This window comes from Megalops cyprinoides, chromosome 5, assembly GCF_013368585.1.
Source record: "Megalops cyprinoides isolate fMegCyp1 chromosome 5, fMegCyp1.pri, whole genome shotgun sequence".
NCBI classification, from domain to species: Eukaryota; Metazoa; Chordata; class Actinopteri; order Elopiformes; family Megalopidae; genus Megalops; species Megalops cyprinoides.
The window spans coordinates 25,932,606-25,958,243 of record NC_050587.1 but is presented as its reverse complement, the minus strand read 5'-3'; the positions used below and the strand labels follow the sequence as shown (position 1 = coordinate 25,958,243).

General features: G+C 43.0%; 3 protein-coding genes across 3 annotated transcripts; 1 reads left to right on the top strand and 2 right to left on the bottom strand.

The window, feature by feature from the left end:
• Positions 1-2,597: 2,597 nt before the first annotated feature.
• LOC118777757 (iron-sulfur cluster assembly scaffold protein IscU-like) lies at positions 2,598-6,405 on the bottom strand. The gene is made up of 5 exons (XM_036528897.1): positions 6,271-6,405; positions 4,286-4,399; positions 4,017-4,127; positions 3,716-3,794; positions 2,598-3,194 (listed from the first exon to the last, which is right to left on the bottom strand). Exons 1-5 carry the CDS (start codon positions 6,367-6,369, stop codon positions 3,103-3,105), a joined length of 495 nt encoding a protein of 164 aa, XP_036384790.1. The 5' UTR covers positions 6,370-6,405; the 3' UTR covers positions 2,598-3,102.
• A 3,707-nt stretch (positions 6,406-10,112) lies between these two features.
• Positions 10,113-12,530, top strand: LOC118778250 (chemokine-like receptor 1). Its single transcript, XM_036529689.1, has 2 exons — positions 10,113-10,180; positions 11,132-12,530. The coding sequence occupies exon 2, from the start codon at positions 11,160-11,162 to the stop codon at positions 12,186-12,188; it is 1,029 nt and encodes a 342-aa protein (XP_036385582.1). The 5' UTR covers positions 10,113-10,180; positions 11,132-11,159; the 3' UTR covers positions 12,189-12,530.
• A 4,079-nt stretch (positions 12,531-16,609) lies between these two features.
• Positions 16,610-23,723, bottom strand: LOC118778399 (WSC domain-containing protein 2-like). Its single transcript, XM_036529917.1, has 8 exons — positions 23,369-23,723; positions 21,668-21,782; positions 19,949-20,133; positions 19,558-19,679; positions 19,185-19,359; positions 18,119-18,283; positions 17,521-17,721; positions 16,610-16,962 (listed from the first exon to the last, which is right to left on the bottom strand). The coding sequence occupies exons 1-8, from the start codon at positions 23,721-23,723 to the stop codon at positions 16,610-16,612; spliced, it is 1,671 nt and encodes a 556-aa protein (XP_036385810.1).
• Positions 23,724-25,638: the final 1,915 nt, after the last annotated feature.

The following is a 25,638-nucleotide window of genomic DNA, read 5'->3' as shown; positions in this document are numbered from 1 at the left end:
ACACATAAGCACTACTGGTAGAATCTTGTTTTTGTAACAGAGAACCCTAATGTTTAATCTCAGCATTCCAAAGCTGGACACATCGGTCATATTTTTCCACTCCAAGGCCTTCCAGAGGTCTCGGACAGGTTTTACTGGCCATCCTCCCAGAAAACAAACACACAGATGGGTCTGGGACATCGTGAATCTGCAATGGAGGTCTGGGCTTTGGATCAACTCTGTCTCCAAAATACGATAAGGACATCTGTATTTACACAAGACATGAGTGAACCAGCTTGGGCTGGAACATGTGGAGAGCTTGGCAGAGCATTCTGCAAATGAAGCCTTCACCATTGCTGCAAACCAGAACACAGAAAGATGTGTGACATCCATACTTTCTTAAAAATACAAATACATGATGGACCTCAGAGTCATTGCCTGCCACCCTGTAAGGGAATATAACTGAACAGTTATATTCCCAGCACTGTTATAGCACGTCAATTCAGTTGTACTTCTAAGTTGGAAAAACACTGCATTCCCACATATTTAAATGAACATATTAACAATAATGTAACATTTAGTCTTAACCTTTGACACCCCACCCAAAACACCCTGTACTAAGTGAACTAGCAATGAAGGAAGGGCAGAGGGCAGAGTGACTTCCACTTCCATTTTAGGAAAAGTCAAAATACCAGTGCAAACTGGAGTAGATGATGAAATTGCAAGCACTACAAGTTTCATGCATTTAGCAGCTAGCTGGTTGATGTCTTGTAAGATACAATATGTATCCATTAGGTAGTACCGGTGCTTGGCTTCAAATGATTGGAAGTAGAGACTATCAGCTGACAATGATGACACTTCTGTTGCCTGGTAACTCATTACATTAGCTGCAGACAGCTAGAGACAGCCTTCCTTGTCTTCTGCCTCAAGGTCACATTCGCTCTCCAAGACAAAATAGATTGTTTGTCTGAAATGTCTGGCCTTGGATTTTAAACAAACTGAATGAGGTTCATTCAGAGGTTAGTTATAAACTACTACAATAATCAGTTTTTTTTTTGGAATGGGGGAGGGAGGTTAGTGTCCCATACCAGCCAGAATGTCTTGATGTAATTGTTAATTAATTAACAATGATTAAGATGATATTATTCACACACAGTCAGAAGGTGACTCTAGCCTGCCTCAGTGTAAGCTTCCCTCATGTGACTACACACTCTTGTATTTTAGCACTTGTCCCTGACCAGTGAAGCAGACCAGCTATGTGGACTATTTCCTATCCGTCTCCCCATGGAGCAGTAAACCCTTTGCCTGCAGTGCTGCTGTGTGCCCCCCTCTCTGCACATCATGCCTGCACATCACCCTGTGCTGGTGTCCTGTAACACACAGCACTTATTACATCGAGGACACTGAACACTGCAGCAGCGAGTGCTGTTCCTCCCAGCTGACAGCGCAGGAAACTGCAGTTTGATTCCCCACTGTCAGTTCTGCTCTGAATGTCCTCTGTCAGGAAACAGCCTTGTGCAATATGTTACTATCTGTTTATCTGGCAGACATTCTGATAAAGTGACTTGTTTCTAATAGCAAAAAAGGTGCTTATTTGAATAAGGTTTAAGTACTTCGTTCCAACATCCAGCTGTGTAAATGGATGGCACACTAGATTAGGACATCTGCTAAAGACATAGTATTTGAATTACAAAATCACACATGAATTCCCTACAGACTGACCTCCAGGTGGGTGTTGGCAGCAGTATCCTGACCTTTGACCCTGCCAGAGAGAGCCCTACAGCCACAGTGACATCACAGGACATCAATATCCTCATAAAACCTCTGGCACCAAAGCCGACCATGAAGGACTCATTCCTGCTGTTTGGCCATCTTGAAGAACTCTGTGGTGGTGGCGTGCCTAGCCTAGCTTTTACATCTGAGACCTTTTGCCAGTTCACTTCTGTCCTCACTTGGCATGCTCTTCCAGTAGAACCAAGAATTACATTTCAGTTTTTTCCACTTTTTATTTGTTTGATCTACCAACATGCTCATATTGCATAAAACACTGAAATGTACAGTAGATAGGATTTGTTTCAGGCCGTATAACATAGAGGAATCAAATACAATGCTGCTCCCTGGTGGATAATGTGTGTTATAGCCATGGATTTAAAGCTTGAAAAGTTTCTCTGTGTAATCAATTATATTTCAACCCATAGGTTTACATTTTGTATGATTTTAGTTAAGAGTAAAGATGACTGATCAGAACTACAGACCCATTTAAATGCTACCTGAAGGCAGACAGCCATCTTTTTGGATACTGCAGTCCAAAAAGTTTTGATGATTCATAAACCTACAACAGCACCTTATACAGATGGAAAACTATACCTTGACCCAAAAATTACAAGTATTTTAATGCCATACCAAATGCTGAGAACTAAAAACATTTCTTTATGAAAAGCATTGAAAGCCATGCTACCTGAGAACCTGGCCTTCATATTCCCACTTACCCATTTACCACTTACCATGTTCCAACAGTCCATGCTTTCAAATGAACCTGTCATAATCTGTAGCCTAACTATAAAAACACAGCAGCCATGCTAGATTCCAAGTCAATCACACTATGCATACACAAAGTCTGCATGCTCTTCATAGCGACTTTATTATCATTTTTACACATGCATATTATAAGCAAAACTGCATATCAATCTGCTGGAAGACACTATGCAAACAAAGGAGTAACACAGTTTTCACTGTTAGCGGCTTTTCTTACCTCTCGTATTACATACGACAGAGATGTGCGATTATTACTGCAAGTCTTTCAGAGAGCTGTGGGTGTGATAGGTAGCAATCAAAATGACGGCCTTACTTCCATATTTGCGCCACTATCTTCCCAGAAACCAGTTTCCATGATAAGAGCCAAGCAAATAACAAAGTACACCCTCTATCCCCACATATCTGTGTTCATACTCAGGACAACAAGGCTTTACTTCATACCTCTATCACCCACTTTGTGCGCTTACATTGTGCGTTAAACTGACAGGCTAGAGTGAAGGGGAAGGGGAGCTGGTTCAGTGCTCTTGGCCTCTAGAGGGCGCGGGGGAGGAGGGGACACGGCAGACTGCTCGCTTGTTCAGGAGTGCCTCAGTTGGCAGCTTTCACCGCCTCTGCCTCGCCTTCCTGCTGCTTCATCCGGTAGTCTGCCAGGGCCGCCTTTATCGCATCCTCAGCCAGCACTGGAGAAACAGACAGACCAGAGCAAACGTGTGACCGCTTCCTAACTCAAAGATTAAAAAATGCAAGTAAATTTTACTGTCCTACAACAACGTTATTGAAATATTTCCCTACTGTAACCGAGTCAGTCACCACCATTAGAGGATGCTATGTAGGATGCAGATCTGCCACGTGGAAGGCTTCACCACAGTCACAGAGGAGTTGTGCAAGTTGGCATTTATTGATTTGATTAATGGCTGCTCTTCAATTACAAGCACTAGAGTCTACGTGGACAAAGGCATCAAGCTCCTTGGAAGTAGGCACAGTTCACATTTCACAGTGGAGGACTAACTTCAACTGTACTCAGAAAGAGGTCAACATGCTGAATGCATGCAATTTTGCATAACTTAAGCATAGTATTTATGATGAAATCATAGCCAATACTTTCGTAATGACATTATCAGGATAGTAAATATGCACAGCAGAAAGCTTCACCAACCATGACCAGCAGAGATTAAATAAAACTAAATTAAATCCAACTTACTGGAGCAGTGTAGCTTGACTGGCGGAAGACTAAGCTCTTTGGCGATCTCCGTGTTCTTAATTTTCAGAGCGTCATCAATCTACAGCCCAACAAAAACAAACAAAACAGAGCAGAACCAACACAGGACAGACCAAGTCAATATGGGACCATGCAGGACAGGATTTAAATGAAGTGTCATACAAGGCAGTCAGGAACTGTGGAAATGTGAAACCGAACAAAAATGTAATATTGCTCAAATAATGTACACCATGAATAAATACATAATCCATGGAGAAAGTGTGCATAAGTGTGACAAACTTACAGACTTTCCCTTCACCCACTCAGTGGCGAGAGAGCTGGATGCGATAGCAGAGCCACAGCCGAACGTCTTGAAGCGTGCATCCACAATCTTCCCCTGATTGTCCACTTCAACCTGGACAAGAGATTCCACTGAATAACCAGCCAATGAGAACACATCTTCTTAACAGTACATGACATGTGCTACACAGGTGGTTATCCAGCCAGATTTTTGTACTATAACACTGAACCCAGCAAAGCAGACAGAAATCTGACCCAGGGGGTGTTGCATACCTGCAATTTCATGACATCACCACACGCTGGTGCTCCCACCAAACCCGTCCCCACGTTCTTGGCATTCTTGTCCAGGGAACCCACATTTCTGGGGTTCTCATAGTGGTCAACTACCTTCAAGAGAACAGGATGACAAAAAAATGGTGGGGTAACCAAAGTTACATAGAATTCTAGGGCTGTTCTTTCATAACAATGAACCTGAGACCAGGGTCACAGCCATTTCATTCCAGTTGCATAGGAGGACATTTTTTGCAGAGCATAAGTGAAATCAAAACAAACGAATGTGTATCTGGGACTGCAATTCAGCTCGCTTCCTGTCTGGGACTCAGTGCTGAGTCATTCTGAGCTCAACGGCATGTGAAAGGAAGCCATGATTAAAAACATTCATTCAGGATCCAAAACTCGGGCCTCGTGGCCACAAAATAAGTAAATTCGGTTGACTAACATAATGAGACCATCAAGTCCTCCGTTTCAAACAAAACACCTGTTATTGCAGATGCTGAGTGATCACTATCTTCTATAAACAGAACCCCTTTATTCTGTACTATACAAACTATTTTATTAAAAACAAATGTTTCTCTCTGAAAACGTAGTCCTTGTCCTGGAGCGACCAGAACTTTGACCCGATTAAATCAAAAATAACAGGATTTGACCTGACAGATCCCAAACACTGCCTGCTGGGTTTCCATGGTAAAATTCTGGCCCTGCCTGGAGAGAGGGGGTGGGGGGGGGGCTCCGCCCTATCCACTAATTCTGACGCAGTTTAATATTTTTTGACATACAGCTCGTGCTAGGCTGGGATTGTTAATCCTGAATATGTTGTATGGTGCAACAAGCATCTGTGAAATGTTGCGCCAATATATGCAGGACCCCTCAACAGAAAAAAGAAAAAAAAACTGGTGGATTTTGTCCATCGGGTGGATCAGCATGACAACTGGGCATCAGTCCTAGACTTTCACACCTATCTCAGGTAGCAGGTACATGGGGATAAAGTTAAAGTGCAGCCTGCTATCTGTAAGGCAGTCAGAACTTGGCCTACAAAAGAGGATTAATGCCCATCTAAAACCGTTTGGAGAACATCCGTGATCATTGTCGTTCTGTAGACAGAACTTATCAAAGTTGTTCTGATTCCATTTGATTCTGTTACCCCCAGGGAAATTGCGGTATGCTTTAACTCAGGTTAACGTTGTGTTTCTGACGTTGCCTAACGTTAGTTACCCGAGTGATGGATCTGTGTTTTATCATTTTGGCTGAGACAACTTATAATACATGTCTTTTTCTCCATAGTTAATTAAGCCGAACCACAGTAGCATCTGGTATTCGGCTTTAAAATCTGCATTTTTCGGACGATTTTAACTATAATCGGAGCACCCATTCCTCCATTACAAGATGTCTCTGTCAGTTAAGTTTAGCGCAACTTCCCCTTAAATACTATCTAACGTTAGTCCACATGTTTACAGTCTAATGCTAACAGTAAACCAGTTAACGTTATCTGCGAGGGGACCACAGTGCGGTTCATCTGTGGGATTATAGGCAAATTAGCTAACCTGGGAAGCCTTTCCGGGGTTGCTAGTTAGCTAGCTAGACCAGTCTATATTAGTTACATTGCATGCTGATATTAGCCACTGCTGAACAATGAAATAGCAACCGCTCGCTATAAATTACTGATCATAAAAACTACACTCGACTAGCTACAGCTACCTAGTTAACGTTAACGGCTAGCTAACACCGCGAAAACACCACACAGCAGCAGGGGCTACACAAGCGCACTGCAAATCAAATTACTGATCTATAAAACTCAAATTAATGTATACTGCCAGTCAGTACATTTAACGCTAGCTGTCTAGCCATCTACACAAACTTTACACCTGTTTACCTGCTGCTGCAGGTATTTAAGGTAACAAACACAACTGTCACTTTCTTGCTCGCAAAACAAGTTAAGTACTCGACCAAGTACAGCATGGATCGCATTGTTTTAATGTTACCTTCTTGTGGTAGGAGCTTTGGGTCCTTATTTCCGGGACAGACAACCGTCTGTTGAGGAAAAGCAGAGGACTTACAGACTTCCTGGCAACCGTCGCCATGTTTGAAGAAGTGTGGCGCAGATGGAATGCGGACGACTGAATATACGCAAGCGTCATGCGCGTAACAGACATGCATCACAGATTTTGGATTATTAAATCCTCGTGCACGGCAACAGAGGGTGGGGGATAACCAAATTTATTTCGAAGCCATCTAAAATTGAAAGGGTAGATTCTTTACAGTTCATCAAACTATGCGTTACCATCAGAGGGATACAGTGCATGATATCATGTCCTTGATTAGGTGACTTGGAGTTGTTTCGAGGACCTCCTTAATTTCATTACAAATCGACGCAAACTATTTTGCTTTGATCGAATCTATTGTGTCGAGCGGGTGGTTGTCAGCGAGGCTACAAAGTATTTACTGAGCTGTGCACTTATTTCACGCCTTCCCTTGTCTGACATAAGGGCACAGAAATGGTAAAATGGAAATGATTTACTCCCAGATTTAACTGTTCCTGCAGCGTATAACACTGTGTGACAGTTATGAAACTTTCAGTTCAGCAATCATTACGTCATCCTTTTCCTAACTCTCTGGAGCTTGAAGCACCTTAATGTAGGCTACAGTCTGCCCACACTTTGGACTGGATCCCTTTTCTCCGGTGCTAGCTGCATGGCAGAATGACAGTGGCACCGTTTAATTTGGTCTCTGGCTCAGAGTGTGCATGACTTGCGTGAGACTCGCCAAGAACAGTTCTTCGGTGAGTGGTTATTTGACTAACAGACACCAATAAAAGTCTGTGTAGCATTTCTGCTTGTGAGTATTTTTATTCAGCTGCAGAGGGCGGTGTTGCAGAGGGCATTTCAATGTAAGTGACTGCAGACACAGCGGTGATGGTGACGTTATTGAGAAATGACTGACTCCCTCTCTCTCTTTCTTTCTCTCTCTCTCTCTCTCTCTCTCACACACACACACAACAAAGACATAAATCACACATACACACACACCTGTCTATAAATTGATCCATCTTAACCTCTGGGACATTCTTTGTCTGAATAAAAAAGAATCTTTTTAGATATTTTAGATGTACCCAGAATGCCCCTTGGCTATGTTGACAACTTTGAACTTTTGACACTTAATCCAGCTACTTTTCTGATTTGTCAAATGCCTTTTATTTTTCTCAAGGTACCATGAGAATAATCTAGTGCTTTTCAAAAACTGAATTATTAACACCATGGACAGGTACCAAGATGAAGAACAATTGTTAACAAGTGGAGTGGAGTGAAGACAATGGCCCAAGGTTTAAATAATGCAGAAATAATTAGACTGTCATCTTCACTTATTATATATTATTATATTTACCCAGAACGCCACTGGCCTCAGCAAAGGCCTGTTCCAGGACAATGGATTGCCCTACAACTTACATTTAGTCTGCAAGACTCCATCACAGAATTAAGTAATCACTAAACCCAATGGCATTTCTTTCACAGAATGAAGCAAATCGATTTCATCTGGTTGTGCTGTTATGTTATGTTATGCGGGAGTGTTGTGCTGGCAGTTGCTCTGGATAAGAGCAACTGTGAAATGAATGTAACGTAATGCATAAATACAGGTTGTTATAGATACACACAGTACTTGGAGCTGGGTGCAGATACACTGGCGTGTTTATGAGTGAGGCCTGTGAACCTCAGAGTTCCCCTTGTGCTTTTATTTATGTTGCTTACACTGGTCACATTCTGTTTGCTAATACGATTACATCCCTTCCTGCCATTAGTGTCACAAGCAATAAAGCTCCACCTCTTCAATGTAGTGCTGACTCGCCGCTGGCCGCCAGTGTGGATCTGAAGTGTCGTTAATGTCACTCTGGATTAGCAGGGATGCAGGGCTCTGTGGACAGCTGGCTGACTGATGAAGTATAGAGCAACAGTGCTGTATCCTGTCTGTTGTGCTCAGACGAAACCTAGTAAACAAACCGCCGAAGTCCTTGAATAAAGACATGTGGGAAAATTCCCTTACATGGACAGAACCAGGGCTGGGACAAACAGGGCCAGGAGAACCAGGGGCAGAAAAACCTAGTGTAGTAACACTGTCCTCTCGGCAGTCATGCATAGGTGAATCTAGAAATCATGGTACTGAGGTCAAGCATGGGTAAGCTTTGACCACAGCGTAAAACGCATTCAATCGGTTAGTCCCTAAAGACTGTAGGCAAACACGGAAAAATAATAAGGAGTGGGGCGAGACTCAATTTCACCCTCTGTTGCTCAGCAGGTGGTGTGTCATTACTGAGAAATTATGTTTTCTCTTTTAGTCCTGTACAGAAGACAGGGATAAAGAAGGGGAAAGCTATCAAGACAGATAGGGTCATGTGTTTATTTTATACATATAGTGGCCTCCAAGAAAAGTTTCACCTTGCTGCTGTCCATGGTTCTGAGAGGCTGAGTGTAATGGAATGAAATGTCACTTCCCTGTGAAGAACGTCTGCTTCCACCAATCCCTGGCTTCCTGTTTCTACTTCAGTCACTTCGTCTTTTTTCAAATATGCATAAACACAGAATATGGACTCAGCTGGGTTCAATATTGTCACTGAAATTATAATCCTGTTTAACGTTCTTTGGTGATCTTTACCATCTGTTGATTCGTCCGTGACACCGCCAGATTTTTTTGTTTTGTTTTGTTTTTTGTTTTTTTTGCTGTTTTTTTTTCTGTTTTTTATCAGTTTTTATTTATCAGTTTTATACGTCTAAGTCAACTGGTTGATGACCCGCATTTATAAGTGCTTGATCAAAAAAAAAAAAAAAACAAGTTGGATTTTTGCAAGAGAAGCCAAATTTTCATCCGGCACAAGGGCTGGGCGGAAATGTTCCTGCATTACGAAATGTTATCCGTCATCATTGTCATAGTTAAGCAATTCATCGCTCAATCAGTCTGGTATTAAAGAAAATATCACTGGAAATACATGATACAGATGCCGCACAAACCCTTTACAATTCCGCTAATTGATCGAGCTCTACAATTCAGTTAGGATAATAGCGAGGGTTGTGACTGTAAATGGTTGTTGTGACATAATAAACAAAAAAGCTATAAATCATACGCTTAGGGGTCTTGTCTCAAAATGTCAAATTTCGCCTCAAAGCTTTAAAAAAATCGATAAATGTACGGTAAGTATCGGTGAAATGATTATGAATATTTATACTTAAAATCACGAATGACAGTGCATACTGTTGTAGCATTTTCCTCGAAGATAGGGTCTTTTAGTGGACATTCTTGGCTTTCCTTCCATGACGCTTCTCCTTTCCTCCTTCCCATAGGCGAAATGATTGATTTTTAAGAGGGCTGCAATCAGCGACGAATTGTATCAATTGTCAGGTGACTGTGCCGATAATACTGAAGAGCGTTTGTCCACAACGACACCTGGAGGACACTGATTGAAATACAGATTTAAATCCCCGCTGGTCTTGTGGTGGAGAAAAAATGAGGACTATTCCCCAAGAAATTGTCCGGCTTCTTATTTACAAATTGGAAATAAAAAAATAATCAATTAAAATGCTATTAGAATACAAAACAGGAAAATAGCGCTTGGGGTTGTAATCTCGTGATTTAACAATTCCCTAACAGCCATAAACCTTCTAGAGAGAGGAAGGAGAATGATCACAAACACAGATCGCACGTGAGGTCCGTGCTGTTAACGGAGATCGCCTGACATGTTGTCTTCGCACTTCTCCAGTGACACTTCCCCTGTCGTTCAGTGGGCGCCGTGTATGTTGGAAATAAAGGGAAGTGTGCCTTTAGTATCAAATCATCTTGGGAGAAATCACGTCAGATAATGCCGAAGAATGTAGGCTATTGAAGAATGTGATTTCACTGATCCACTAGGTAAGTCGTTTAAAAAAATTTAACTCATATTTTGTTAAAGTTTCACTGTGAAAATGTACTTGCACAAACCACTCTTTGAATTTATGAAACACTGAAAAGCATTAGAAGAATTTATAGCTCTGGATCTGATCCTCGATTTAGTACCCTAACTGGCAGCCTTCCATCCGGATTTGCCATTTTTGAGATACACCTCTAACCCTCCGCTACACCACATCGTGGTTCCTAAAGTTATACTATGCTAGCAATGGCGACACTGTCAAGTATTTTTAAAAGTTGTATCTGTTCTAGTTTCAATTGACTAATGTATTTATATGAAACTGTTAACCCTGCGACGGTGGGTTAAGGTGGCCAGATGAATGAGTACAACCAACGTCAAGCCAGCAAGGCTGAGGAGTATTTTGACCAAAAAGTCGGAAACAGAACGTCTTAGTGTTGCTTATTGTTGCTGTCTCCATGCAGCTTACCCCCGAGCAGTGTTTCTGTTTAGGTACTTCCCTTGGCCTATAAACGATAGATTGATTGTCTTGGAGCGTTTTCACGCGGCTGAACTGAGAACCGTGAATATCGTTGGGGGGAGCCGCTCTTCATCACAAGCCTATTTGAATGTAAAATAGCTTGACTTGTAATTATCATTACACAACAATACAAGTCTTAAGCTCTTAATTGCCGCACATTTCATGTAAGAGAACCAGCGGTTGCTCAGAAGGAAAAAAAACAGAAGACGTTGTTTCCTGCATTTTATTTTCAAGTAGTTGTTGAGGTTGAAACTCAATTATAAACATATGGCAACAGCAAAGTAACGTATTGACATTTTTTCCACAGAGTAATTTGTATTATGCTTGAGTATATGCAAATATTGACTCACACATTACCCAGTCTATAACAGTGTTGAATCTATAAAGTGCTGATTTATTTCCAATAATATTTTTTGTTTTGTCTGTTTTTCTTCAGAGAGGAAAACAAATAGTTTTCAGCATAAATGGAGGAGATTATGCTTATTGACTATGAAGATTATAATGTGGGGAATGACACCACTGAAACTGCAAGCGAGGTGGTGGCTTTCCAAAGCCACAGGTCACATATGACGGACATCCTCCTGGTGGTGAACAGTGCCATCTGCCTGCTGGGGGTCAGCGGGAATGGCGCCGTCATCTGGATCGCCGGCTTCAGGATGCGGAGAACTGTCACCACCACCTGGTACCTGAGTCTGGCCGTGTCAGACTTCCTGTTTTGCATGTGCCTGCCCTTCAGTGTGGTGTTCATGGCCACGTCACACTGGCCGTTTGGCTCCGCCATGTGCAAGCTCACCTCCTGCATCCTCTTCCTCAACATGTTCAGCAGCATCTTCCTCCTGGTCCTCATCAGCGTGGATCGCTGTGCCTCAGTCACGTTTCCAGTGTGGGCACAGAACCACCGCAAGGTCAGGAAGGCCTCGGTCGTGGTCATTCTCGCCTGGGTGGCATCTGCAACCTTGAGCATGCCCTCTATGTTCTTCCGTGAGGTCAAGGTTCACGGGAATGGAACCCTTTGTTTCACTAACTACCATACTCCCTCCGCTCACGGGGCGGTGGCTCTGAGCCGCTTTGTGTGTGGGTTTGCTGTGCCATTCCTTGTCATTGTCTCCTGCTACTCCATCATCATCCAGAAACTGCGTGGCCACCGGGTCACAAGGTCTCCCAAACCTTTCCGGGTGGCGTCCGCCCTCATCGCGGCTTTCTTCATTTGCTGGCTGCCTTACCATGTTTTTGTGCTTCTGGAGATAAACCACACGCAGCACAGTGTCCAGGTGATGAAGGTGGGCCTCGAGATGGGCTTCACCTTAGCTGCTGCCAACAGCTTCCTGAATCCCATCCTGTACATGTTCATGGGTGACAACTTCCGACAGAAGCTCAGGTGCTCCTCCATGCTGTGGCGGATCGAAAATGCGATGGGCGAGGATGGAAATGCCAGCACCCGCTGTGTCTCTAGATCAGCCTCTATGGATGGCAAAGCTACCCTGTATGTCTGAGGATCTCCACAGAGACAGCACTCAGAACAGCAATGTGTCCTGTCAGTTTCCTGAAACTGAGTACATTTGTGTCATGTCTCATCAGTGTGTTCAATGGCTCCTTTACATTCTTCCTTAACTTAGAACTTGTTCATTTAGGCACCTGTGCAGTGTACTAACAATACCTCATGCAAGGAATGTACCAGTTTCACAGCAGAAGTCTTCAATGTCTAAATATTCCTTCAATGCAGCCATTACTGAAACTGTGCATTGGTTTGCTTGGTTAAATTTGTTTATGAGGCAGAAGATTTGATGTGTGTGTGCATTTGCAAGCACCAAAAGTGTAAAAGATAGAATACGGAACAGGACAAATGAATTCCATTAGCATAAACCTGAGGGTATGAAATTGCTTAGAAAAATAGTGAAAGGTTATAAAGATAAAAAAAAATATTTTCAATAAAATGAGTTTTTTCTTCAAAGATTCCATCAAATGAAAGCGTAACCACCATAGTGTGTATATATATCATTTCTGGTCACATGACAAACACACAGCCTTTTGACAAGACTTGACAGGAAGACAATCAGCAAGGCTGTGCAAGGCTGCTGACTCCATAAAAAAGTTTTAATTTGTAAAATAATTAATGACCTCTCTATCCTCTGGTACAGCATGATACAAAAGTCTTCGTATGAAGAGCAGTTTAATTACCCAGAGGAGTAAAGAGACCATTTAGACCCAGGTGACACCTCTGAATAATGCTGTGAGCTACTGCTGTAAATTGTGGGGAAGCAGGAAGCTGTCAACAGAGAGAAATATTTAGAAACATCAAGTGTTCACTAAGTGCATATCACTCAGATTAAGTGTATTGACAACATAATTAGAATCAATTAGAGACCCACACGTGGAGAAAACAGATTTTTCCAGAAACATTTTTGTTTCTTCCTGCTGACTTATCAGAGCTTCCATAGTTGCAGTGACATCATCAACAAGTGTGAAGGATGGCACTGGGATAGAGGCTAACTTAGCTTTGAATGGGCCTCTAAGAACAGAAAAACGTTCAATTTTTGCAGCTCAGCACAAATTATGCATGGAACGTTTGAGGTGCTAGGTTTTCATGGAGACCATTAATGTAATATTGCTGCTAAAAGTGACCCATTTCACTGTGTGGAGTGGGTCATGTCTTCATCTGACAGAAAAGACACATTTCTGTCAAGTGTTATTATATGTTTGCCTAAGAAGTACCCTTATCCACATCTTACACACTATTATTCCATTTATATGGCTGGATATTTACTTTTCCAGGATTAAATGTCCTGCTTGAGGGTCTCAATGCCACACTTTGCATTCAGAGGCAGAGAGGCAGGTTATCAAACAGACAGGCTTCATTACTGTTTTCTTCACATGACCGCCGTTGGTGCTCAGTTCAACTCACTGAACAACAATACTATTAATGGAATTATTTTGCTGGCCAGTCAGGGCTTTTCATCGACTTTCTTTGCAGCTGTCATCCTGATCAGTGAGTATCTGTTTGGTTTTCTTCTCTCTCCTTCAGTAGGTGCTGTCATGTCAGCAGACACGTCTATGATACTGACCTACAGAGTCAAGATTCCTCACACACAAAGACACGTCCATCATGTGACCAGCCTCGACTCCAAGAGTTCCCAAGTAGACATCTGTTTCTTAAATTAATGAGCCTGTTCAGTTCAGGTTGGGACAGTACTGGAGAGACAATAAAGGGCTTTTGTCTCTTCGATTCGATAATATTCAGTATGAACCTTTAAAAAGGCTAGCTATTTTCACAGAAGAGAATCAAGTTAACTACCTTGCTTTAGAGTACCTATACTTTGCTCTAGCTCTATGGAAAAATAGTATCTCACCTGCGACAAGAATCTACAAGACCCCAACAACCCCTTAGACAGCTTGAGAATTTCCATCAGCTGGATGCAGGCTGAGGTCATAACTGTGATCCTATGTTTGTTTTTCCACACATCATGACAAATTAACTCCACCAGCACATCCAGAAGCAGTTCACATTGTCAGGGCTGAAGAGTGGCAGGCACTTCCCACAAAGGATGAAAAAAACTCTGTATGCAGCCTGTGATTTCAAGGAGCAAAATTACAAATGTGTATAATGGCTTGAAGGAAAGGTGCTGAAATGATGTTGATGTTGATAATGGGACTAATGGGCCTCACCAATGCCTGTATTGAAATGGATGCTGGCACGGAGATGATAACGAGAAACAGCATATGATTACCTAACTACATAATAAGAGAATACATTAACATACACCCAGAGCATTAAAACATTGGTATTGGTTTCTTTCATTTCCAATACTGCCGCTGCTGTTGTTATCCCATTATGAATACAGAAATATTGTGTGATGCATTTCCATTATGTTTTATGCTTTAGTCACCTTTGTAAAAGGATGTCCTGATTCAGTGTGAACATACGGACCAAAGCTAATTCAGGGAAATCAAGTCTGCCAGACATTTCTTTTAAAGAAAGAGAAATCTTCTCTGCACCACAGGGAGTACAGCAGCTATTACACATGAGTCATGTTGGACTGCTTTTGGACCCAGGAAATAAATTTTAGAGATATTTGGAAATAAGCTGGGATCACTCATGGATCTCAACATCGGCTGCTATCCAAGCAGAAACAATGAGAAACTCGCATCTGTGTGTTCCTCTTTATTAAAAACAGATCTGAAAAATATCAGCCTCAGTACTGTTCAGAAAATTCTGCTGTTCAACAAATTTCATAATACCTAATTCTTTCACACAGAACGAAACATTTCATTTTTCAACACTTCATTCATCAGCTTTCATTTCACATTTTCAATACAAGTCTGGAGTGCATTCACATGCTGACCAGCAGTGGAGGCGGGTGAGCTGGAAACAGGGGAAGCCCAAACATTACATTTAAATCTATCATTGCTTTCAATCTGTTCCCCTTTATCCTCCTTGATTAACAATAAAACAAATAATTCACAGAATAATTGACACCAATCGCGTGAATAGAGTAAATGATTATGCTCGTGAAATAGTGCAGATTGTCTGTAGTTTGCGTGCTTGCGAAAGCTACAACGTGAGATTGTTTAATTAACAAGGATGGCATTTATCGATTTAAATTACGTTAATTGCTCATGACACATCACAGCTTTTGTGAGGTCTGTGTTCTAAACGTTATTGTTCATTGAACTCAACCTAATAAAAGTTTATTCTCAGTAATTTAAATCAATTTAACTAAATTTAGCTCCGTTTTGTCATTTGAATTTTGTAACACAAGAAAGGTATAATGTGAAACATTTAAGAGAAAGCTTTGGGATTACTTGGCACTTAATTATTCAAATTGCCATCCTTGTTAATTAAACAATCTCACGTTGTAGCTTTCGCAAGCACACAAACTACATACAATCTGCTCTGTTTCGCCATCATAATCATTTGCGCTATTCTCGCGTTTGGTGTCAATTATTCTGTGAATTATTTGTTTTATTGTTAATCAATGAGGATAAAGGAGAACAGGTTGAAAGCAATGATAGATTTAATGCTAATGTTTGGGCTTCCCCTGTTTCCAGCTCACCCGCCGCCACTGCTGACCAGACATATACCATTTAATGCATGAAATTTATGTTAACGATAGCAGTCTGAACTTTGTCAGTGTATTAAGGCAGATTGTAATTTCTGTCTTCCACAGCTGTGGTGGCATCCACCATAACGCTAAATTACCATGGGTGCTCTGCTCTTTCATAGACAAAAGCCATCTTGGGTAGCAGTAATCATGCTCAATACTTATGGTTGTGATGTGTTTGTACATATGTGCTGGTAAATGACCTGGCAGCCAATGATGATCTAACCAGGGTACTGGATTCCAACTGGATAATGCTCTGCCTGCCTCCTTCTTACCACATTCCAGCACAGCCAATCCGTTGGAATTTCAATAATACAGTTAGCACCTTAAACACATTGGCCTAGCGTCTCACTTTCTCAAGTATACATGCATTGGCCAGAGTTATGAAATTCTCAAGTACTTTGCTGAAAATAATTATTATTCCAGTTTTATTTAGTATGAATACATTTTTTCATAAGCATAATACTGCCTCAGATTATTATTAATGAATAAATCTCCCCAGTCTTTTTCCCCTCACTGTCTTTAAAATCTTTGTCTGTGAATCTGCTGTACACATCCTGTGTATGAGTCTCCATTCCAAACTGTTGAGTCAACAGAAGCTAAACTACAGCCTCCGGTCTCCATTAAAACCTGTCTGTAAGGTCTGACAATACAGTGATCGACAGGAAGGGAGAATACAGTGAACGTATCTTATGAAACCCCACTGCCCTAGTACCTACTAATGAGGTCATGAGAGAGAATGAGAGAAAGAGACAGAAAAAGAAATAGAGGAGAAACAAGACAGAAAAGGGGATGAGAAAGAGAGGGGAGTTCTATCATCTTGGGCGGTACTCCTGGGGCACACCCGACAGCCCCCTCTTCCTCAGGGCTCCATCCACGGTCCTGATGAGGTCATCAATAGTGGCCCTCATGCTGGGGGTGTAGGGGTCATGCTCCAGCTTTCGCAGGCTGGAGCGTTTGAAGTTTCCGTCACGTTGTCCCTCAGCACACAGCAGCCGCTCCTCCAATGCCTGCACCCCCAGAGCCAGCACCATGTCCCGCAGCTGTGAGAACAGGTTCCTCTTCAGCTCTTCAAAATGCACAACGTGCACCTTCCTCCCAAACCGCAGCCAGTCCAGAGTGTGGGATGCCCACCAAGGGGCATAGTTCTGTACAAATTCTGGCCACTCTGCAAACAGACAGAGAACAATTACAAATCAACACACACATATACACATACATACAAACACACACACGCACACTGTAGTAGTTAATTTGGTATGGTCATTTAATTTGGTATGAACATCTAATTTCATTTCCAACGCACTGTGCAACAATCTACAGCAAAGCACAGCCCTTTTCTGATGGTATGGCCAGCAGTTTCTCAGGGAAAAGGAGTCTTGCCAATCCCTGGGCTGGCAGAGCATCCGTGCTGTTCTGCAGTGGCATGTTAAAGCTGTTGAGCAGGAGATGCTCCCCTGATAGCTGTTACCGACAGCAGTCCCAGTCAAACACAGCATTCTGAGAGGGTTCTGGCTTTTGATGCAGTCTTTAATTGTCAAATTTGATTCATTCATATCTTAACTCGTCTGATGAGATGTTTTTCCTCACTCTTGAAAGCATGAAGCAGGAGACATCTAAATCTGCTGGATTCACGATCTACAGGTGCTGAGCTGGGAAAGGTGGGACCTGGCAGATAAAGGTACGGGATTAATTAAAATGGAACAGAGGCAGAATTCCCTCTTACCTTTCCCAGTCCAGTGTGTCTGAGAGGCAAAGCCGACATGGCCGCCGTACTTGCGGTTGAACTCGGCCATGAGGGCTCTGTAGGGGTTGCGGATGAGGAGGATGCTGGAATGAAAGGCCTCGATCTCTTTCCTGCCGCTCTCGTGCGTCTTAATGCAGATGGTTCTGCCACTTCGCCAGTCATCCTGCTCTCCTTTAAAACCTGCCCACACAGCCACACTTCTTTTACCCGCAAGCCCCAAGGAAGCCCCCTGATGTTTTAAAAGGATTATCAAATTCAGTTCAAAGCTGGTAATCTGCCATCAAATGTAGGTAGCAGTATTTAAGCGTTTTCAGTTTTGATTCATTGAAAATACTTTGACAAGTGTAAAAGAACTAACAGGAATAAAATGTATTTTATTGGTGTGAAATCTGTAGTACAATAGTACAGTGGTAGTCAGTGAATAAGTGAATATTACAATATTTTCTAATAATTTTCCATAACACTTATTCAGTGAATAATTGCATCATACACTATTTTGAAAAAAATTTTCTGAAGATTTTTCCCATATGAGAACTTCCCATTGTCCCCAGGGTAATGCAATATGAGCTATGTTGACCTTTGTTGTAGAGGGAACCATCAAAGTAGTAGCTGCCAGTGTAGAATCCAGTGGCCAGCTCAATAAGGTGGCGTGCCCAGGTGTTCCCCGCCCCAGGAAAGCTGGCCAGGGCAATTAGCCGCCTTGGTCCAGTCATAACGAACTGCCGGTCCAAGCAGCGGGTGTCTGAGGGAGAGGGGGAGGTTGAGGGGAGGGAGGGATGGAGAAAGAGGGACAAAGAGAGGGAGGGAGAGGGGGGAGAGACAGATGGTGGGAAAGAATGAGAGAGAGGAAAAAGGAATGGACATCTTAAACTAGGGCTATAGTAATGTACAAATGGTGTAGCACTACACATTAGCTGTAGCTGAACTGTAACTAAACATTCAGAGCATTTGAAGTGTGTGTGAAGTCAGAGGGACCAGAATCCTGCCCTCTAGAGTAGAACTTAGAGTTTTAACCACCTGCAGTGCAACATTGTTATATATTCAATTACTACATACAGCCTCATCCAAGAACATTCCAATGTTTACACTGTTGGAGGACACTGATGACATACAACTGACTGCACTGGAGCACGTCAGAAACACCACACTGGGATTCAAACCCAAAGCCCTCAGGTTAAAAGTGCAGGTATCCGATCACAAAACCACCTGATGCTCTATGGACATGCATCCTCCTTCAACAGGACACTTCACCCGAATGTATTACACAATGGGAAAACTGAGAAATTGACAAAGAAGGAAGTGTGTACTTTGTGGATCACTGGGTGACTGTCAGCTGGCTCATGTGAACAGCCTTACGACACCTTGTTGAAGTGCATTTTGGGAAGTGAAAGCGTGGGAGTCAGTGCCAGGAAGCTCCATGACACGCACAGTGGTGGTGCAACAGAGAGCAGCGGGGGCTATGCTCAGTCACTGTGTGACAGAAGCAGGACACTGTTTCTCACACTAAGAGGCATATCCAGGAAGACCCATCTGCGATTGGAACCCACGGCCTTAAAGTAACTTAAGTCTTAAGTCACTACCCCATTCAAAGAGATCCCGCCTTTCAGTTCGACCCGTTCCCCGTTCCCATAGGTGTAGCTGACCTTGAACCTGCGTCTGGTACACCAGGAAGTACTGGTTGTTGCTGCAGGTCTGGAGTTCATCTCCAGGGCAACGCTGTTGGCACAGCTGCTCGTCCTCATGCTCGTGTAGGGAGAAGTGGGGGGTGGGAACCCCACAGAGACAGCGCTGACCGCCTAGAACAGCCAGGGGGCACTCCTAGGAGAACAGACATTGAGACCATCAAGAAAACCCTGAAAAATGCTGTGCATTCTGCTCATCTCTCTCTCTCTCTCTCTCTCTCTCTCTCTCTCACACACACACACACACACACACACATACACACACACACACACACACACACACACACACACACACACACACACACACACACCATGCTTTCGTCCAATCATTCACCTTCTCTGTACAGAGGTCTACACACTTGTCCACAGTCATGTTCTGCATGGCTATGCTGATGGGGAGAGCATGGGTTTCGTTGTCTGGCTTCCTGAAGCACCCTTTGAAGATAGCACTTCCATCTGAAAAGATAGAAACAAAACACACAAACAAAAAAATTCAACAGAAATTCAACAACCTAGACCTGAAAAGTGACAAGACAATAGGGTAATTGCTTGATAAATGAGTTCTGAGAGACTGTCAGTGTCAAATATCAACTGAATTAGTGTTATTTGTACCTCTTATGGATAAACCCAAGTGGTGTTTGGTTGTGCAAGGTAGTTAGCATTCTATTTGATAGCGTGTGCAGTACTTAGAGCCGTGTTTGATTACGTGTGCAGATCAGACTCACAGTGCATGGAGGTCTCCTGGCTCAGCTCCAGTCTGTAGATGGAGAGGCGGTTGGGTCCCCCACATATGATGCTCCTATCCCCCTTACAAGTCATATTACAATCCCCATCACTGGCATTCCAACCCTGGATTCTGTGCCCACAGTAACACTCTGCCCCAAACTCCAGACCTGCATACGCATAGCCTCTGACACACCAGCCACCAGGGGGAGACAGAGGACCTCGGTTAACAAAGACACATTTTCCATAGGCTCACTTCATTACCAGAAATTTTGGTCACACTTTTCCCAACAAATGTCAAGACTGTTTTAAGCATTGCATTCATAGTTTTGAGATCATAAGATATTGTCTCACGAAACACTGTATCACTGTATAACTTAATTACAAATAACCTTTGTTCTCACAGACTTTGTTGACTGGGCTATACCTGAATTTCCTATCTGCAGTAGATGAAAACATCATATAAGACAAATACTTATGACATACAGCTGTCAACAGATTCAGGAATGCAGCAGGGTTTTATGTATGTGTTTGTGTATGTATGTATGAGAGAGAAACAGAGACACACACACACACACACCCTTGACAAGGCAAGCTCATACACTGTCTATCACTGCAAACTTCCTCTAATTTATCTTCCTGTGCACTGAGTGGGTGGACAGAGATGAGTGAGAGAGAGAGAGACTTAAAAGAGAGATTTGTTTTTTCTTTCCATGATCTGATGGTTAATGGGAGAGAAAGGGAGGAAGAGATAAAGAAAAAAAAGAAGGGGGAGCAGGCAGTAAACAGGGGATGAGAGGGAGTGTGTGCACGTGTGTGTGCGCGCATGTGTGTGCGCATGTCTTTGTGTGTGTGTGTATGTGTGCATGCTCTGCAATCTGACAGCACCAAACAGAACATGTGAGGTTAGAGCTGGTTCAGGGCTGTTACTGTATTTCAGCATTTGGGTTTGGTTCAGGTTAGGCTCAACATTCCTGGATGTAAGGTTATGAATGCAAAGGCATGCAAATCTGGGCAAAATCTTGAATTTTAAAATTTTGAATGAATGACATATATACAGGCAATTACCATTTTTCAGGCACTGAACATATCAAGCTTGAAGGGAGGATTTATTTATTTTTTCACTGTGTTTAACTGAACAGGAGAGGTTTGGATAAGATAATTTTGATAAATGTAAGCTGCTGAATATGACTTGGTTTGACTTCATTATTACCAGTAAAATATGCTGTCTTATATGCTCATATTTGTGTTTGTTTCCTAAGTGTTAGATGGATGCCAGAATTCAAGTATATGGGGTTACAGAACAGACACATAATTTTTAACTGTTTTTGTAATTATTAGCATTTTCACACAAGCCTCATCTCACTGCCCCCCACCCCCCACCCCTACCCACACACAAACAAACACACACACACACACACACACTTTTAGTAAAGTATGCAGGTCACGTCAGCTTCAGGTTTCCATTTCAGGACCATGCAAACTGTTTTTGTAAGAGTTAGACCTCACACCGTGGTGTGACCTCATGCTGACCCTCACATGTCCCTCAGTGAGCAATGCCAGTTCTGCCTCTAGCCCTGAGATGATCCCCTCAGAGCAGCTTTAGCAGACTCACACATTCATTCTTCTTCTTTGAGGGAGGCATCAGCTGGCCTCACATAACAGCTTCTTCATTCTGTCACTAAACCCAAGAAAGGAAAAAAAGAAGCACTGTGCTGTACCTTTCAGCACAGTTGTCTTGGCAACGGAACACTGTCATCTTCCTGTAGTCGAGGAAGGCGGTTCCACGTAGTGCCCTCTTCTGGGTGTCATCAACATAGCATCCAACGTACTGCGCTGGAAAGATGAATAGGTGCAGCGATTAAAACCCACTCACTGACCTGTCCTCACCTAGAATGAAGTCACAGCACAGCTCAGGTTAGCTCTTCTGTCCTAGCCTCAATTAACAGACATCTCAAGGTGCTCTTTACAACGCCCTTAAAAATGTCTGGTGCACAACCTTATCATTGTGATTTTTCATTATCATGTTGACTGGAAAAAAAATCTTTCAATGTATTTGCAGATGAATCCCTGGGGATGAACCTAACGGAACATGTGCTTAAAAATGCTGATTGTTGCTGCTTTCATAACGACAGCTGCAGAATTGATTTTACAATACACAGTTCACTGTAGCACTTCAGCATGTAGGTTTAAAATTAATCTGCCTTTTCTTCCATATATAGTGCCCTGTGTTTTGAGAGACCCTAACATTAATATTATATTCCTTAAGTCTGGGGTGCTCTTAGTTAAGTTGAGGTTGGTCACACACCATATCTGACATGTTAGCTGACATTCCTGTGGCTAAGAGCTGCCATTACTACAGCGCAGGGTGAGAGCTGGCTTTATAGTAAAAGCGTATGCTAAAAGATGACATGACTGTAACAGCATAGTCTAAAAAACTGATATTACGGTAACAGTGTTAGCTTCAGCTGCAGAGAATGAGCTTTCACAGCCTGTGCAGGGTCTCCGCCTTATATGACTCCTTCATTTAGGTCGGTATAATGATGCAAGGTTCTGCCCGGAGCCAAGCCAAGATTAGCCCCAGCGCTCTGGCGGTAATGAGGACAAATGCATCATGAATTTCATCATACTTTGCTCTCTCCTTCCTTTGTCACACTGCCTCAGAGAGGAAGAGTCATTTGCTACTCTACCACCATTAAGGATGCCCAAAAAAGCAAAATGCTATGAAATAAAATGAATCAAAGTAACAAATATTATTTTCAATAGAATGAGTATATTTCTCTTTTTTTAAGAGCTACAATTATTACCATCTTGCTTTGTCATGAGCATGACTCACTATGATTGCATGTACATTGGTGATTGCTTCTCCTCACTGCTCTGGCATTCCTGCAGCACCTCCAACACCGGTTTGCTTTGTTGGAGGGTAATTGCTGTGGACATGAGCACCAGAAATAGACAATGCTGCATGGTTCTATGGAGGCAGGACATTAAGCACTTAAGAACATCTGTTAGAAATCTTTAGAACATCATCTCCAATTAGCTGAATGAGTGGAGAGTGACACGTTCTTCATGCTAGTATCTTCTTCCTGTAAGAACAACAGCTTCCAACCAGTTAACACCACTAAGTCTGAGATCGTTGTACTGAACATTTAAAACCTGGCACTTTTTCACCAAATCATTGTACTGAACTTTTAAAACCTGGCACTTTTTCACCAAAAACGGGTACGTACAAAAAAAAGCAGTAATAAAGTGATAAATTAAACCAGTACCAGGGGTAAAGTGTAGCTGGAGTGTAAGTACAGTGAGAGGAGGGTGGTGAAGGACTTTGAACTGGGAAGAGATGACAGTGATCACTGGACACTGTTTCCTTCACTTCACCCAAGGCAGTGTGCTAGTGTACAAGTCTGACCTCAGTCACTCACCCCTGCCCTCAGAATCCCTTCCGTTTCGGCTCTTGAGGGCACGGCTCCGGATGCTGGTGGTATTTCCGCCTCTTGCTCTACCTGAGGGGGTCTGGAGGGCAGGGATCAGCCAGGGTGGGGCAAATCTCCTGAGATTCCCACGGGTGTCCCTAACGACCATCCCAGTTGACCCCAGATTCTGCCCATCTGAATCGCCGCCCACTCCTGTCCGTCCACTGCCCACAGCCCCACCCGTGAAGCCCGCCTGAATGAAGAGCAGGCAGCCCCCGGCCGTGAGGTAGAGGAGAAGGAGGAAGAGGAGGCGCAGAGGCCTTCTGCGCAGGTAACGCTGGAACTTCAGCAGCGGCCGTGCCATTCCACGCACCGCAGCCATGCACATGTTTTGCCACCTCGGACAAACATACAACGAGAGGTGACCCCCTGGAGGGGGTCCAGCAGGGGGACAGAAATACTGGGAAGTATGCAAAAAACAATATATGAAGGGTGTGGAGCACACCCTTCCTTGACTTCCCCGCCCCACCCTATTTAAAACACTACTGAAATCCGTGGAGACATCAGAAAATGGCACGATGGTGGCCAGCTCATGGCACTACAGGATTGAACAGCATCTAAGGGTGTGGTTTCCTGTTCTGTGTGGGCCATTTCCCCTCCCTGAGATGGAACAGATAGCAGATGGGAATGTTCACTGGGAGCCTTCTTTCAGTTGATCGTCAGGCAGCAAGGGACAAGAGCACCAACACCTGCAAAAAGAAACAGTGCCATCAACACATCAACATCTGCTGTCATTCTGTCACTGTTAGCAGTAGCTATGTGGCAAGGTGGTAAGGAGCAGGGCTTGGAACTTGGGGTTGCTGGTTTGATTCCCTGCTGGGCCACCGCTGTTGTACCCTCAAGCAATGTGCTTAAGCAACAACTGCCTCAGTGAATATCCTGCTGTATAAATGGATACAGTAGTAACCTATGTATGTCATTGTAGACATTAATATACTGTAATGTAATGACACACAACAACATGCTGAGGTAAGAGGCACTAACGAACAAGCCAACAACACTGATCGAAGTAAAGTCACAGAAAGCCAAATAAGGATTGATGATGAACACTCTTTTGCTCACAAATTCCCTCAACGGGGAGTAAGATGCTTCGTCTACTTCTCCTACCTCCATGATTACCACCATAGTAAGCCAGGGGGAGACTGGAACTCTGTGAAGGAGGACAGAGGTAGAGCAGCTCTGCTCTGGAGCATGCTCACTAAAGTTAATTCTGCTCATCAGTTTGCGCTTCTCTCAGGCACTAATTAAGAAGTACCCAAGAATACTTTAATTAACTTTCTCTTCCTCCCAGAAGGTACAAGATTTAAGTGGCTCATTCTCTCCCCGAGTCCCACAATCACACCAAAACAGGCGGCTTATTACTCATGATAGAAGAACAACTTTAATCCCCCTCCATTTGCAGAATGCACAATTTCATTTCTGCTGGAATCCAAAGCAGGTCTGAGGACAGTCGTGTGTGTTTTCACACACATTTTTATTTAAGTATGGTGCACTCTGCTTTTAGTATGCTCATCTATCTTCCAATGAGCACCCACTTCACGACAGTGCACTATTTACTTGTAGTGTGCAAAATATCCATTGGCTGCATGTGAGTGTTTCTTGAGTAAATGCATGCAGGTTTACCGGGCTTTAAAGAGTGTACTGTCAGCCAGACTACTCCACCACATTAATCTCCATGACAAAAGCAAGCTCTAAGAAGGCCTTATTAATACCTCTGTGATAATCAATATTGTATGACGCTTGTCTGTGTGCTTTAGAAAGAAAAGCGATCTTTAAATGAAGAGGGAAAGCACTGTGTGACGCTCAGGAGCTACCACACCCCGCATTTCTGGTGATGGGGCTGTATATGATGATTAGGGCATGATGGGTCAGAGAAGATTTCCATATGCCAGGAGGTGAGATGCTGGAAATAAAGAGATGAGCGTTGCAGATTTATTTTCAGATGGGGACTGGGAATGTATTCAGATCAAAAAATATCACATGTAGTATCATGAATTTGTCCGTGCCAAAGACTGGCTGACAGCTTTGAAGAGTGTGTCTGTTGTACAGTCATGGAGAGCTCAGCACATGAATAACACATGACCTGCCGTCTCAGCTCAGTGTGAATATGGAGTGTCTCAAAGACTACACAAAGAGATCAAACCATCACCCTGCTCTCTGAATTATCTGCCAAGACCAGGGAAAGCAGACAGTTCTTTCATAAAGTCTATTGCTGGTAA

Coding starts and splice junctions, on each gene's coding strand:
- LOC118778250 (XM_036529689.1), top strand. CDS start 11,160: ATGGAGGAGATTATGCTTATTGACTATGAAGATTATAATGTGGGGAAT.
- LOC118778399 (XM_036529917.1), bottom strand. CDS start 23,723: ATGGCACGGCCGCTGCTGAAGTTCCAGCGTTACCTGCGCAGAAGGCCT. Junction 19,360..19,557: donor TAGACCTCTGTACAGAGAAG/GTGAATGATTGG, acceptor CTGTTCTCCTAG/GAGTGCCCCCTGGCTGTTCT. Junction 17,722..18,118: donor TGGTTCCCTCTACAACAAAG/GTCAACATAGCT, acceptor CTGTGTGGGCAG/GTTTTAAAGGAGAGCAGGAT.
- LOC118777757 (XM_036528897.1), bottom strand. CDS start 6,369: ATGGCGACGGTTGCCAGGAAGTCTGTAAGTCCTCTGCTTTTCCTCAAC. Junction 4,400..6,270: donor AAAGCTCCTACCACAAGAAG/GTAACATTAAAA, acceptor GTTCTCTTGAAG/GTAGTTGACCACTATGAGAA. Junction 3,195..3,715: donor AGTCAAGCTACACTGCTCCA/GTAAGTTGGATT, acceptor CTGTTTCTCCAG/TGCTGGCTGAGGATGCGATA.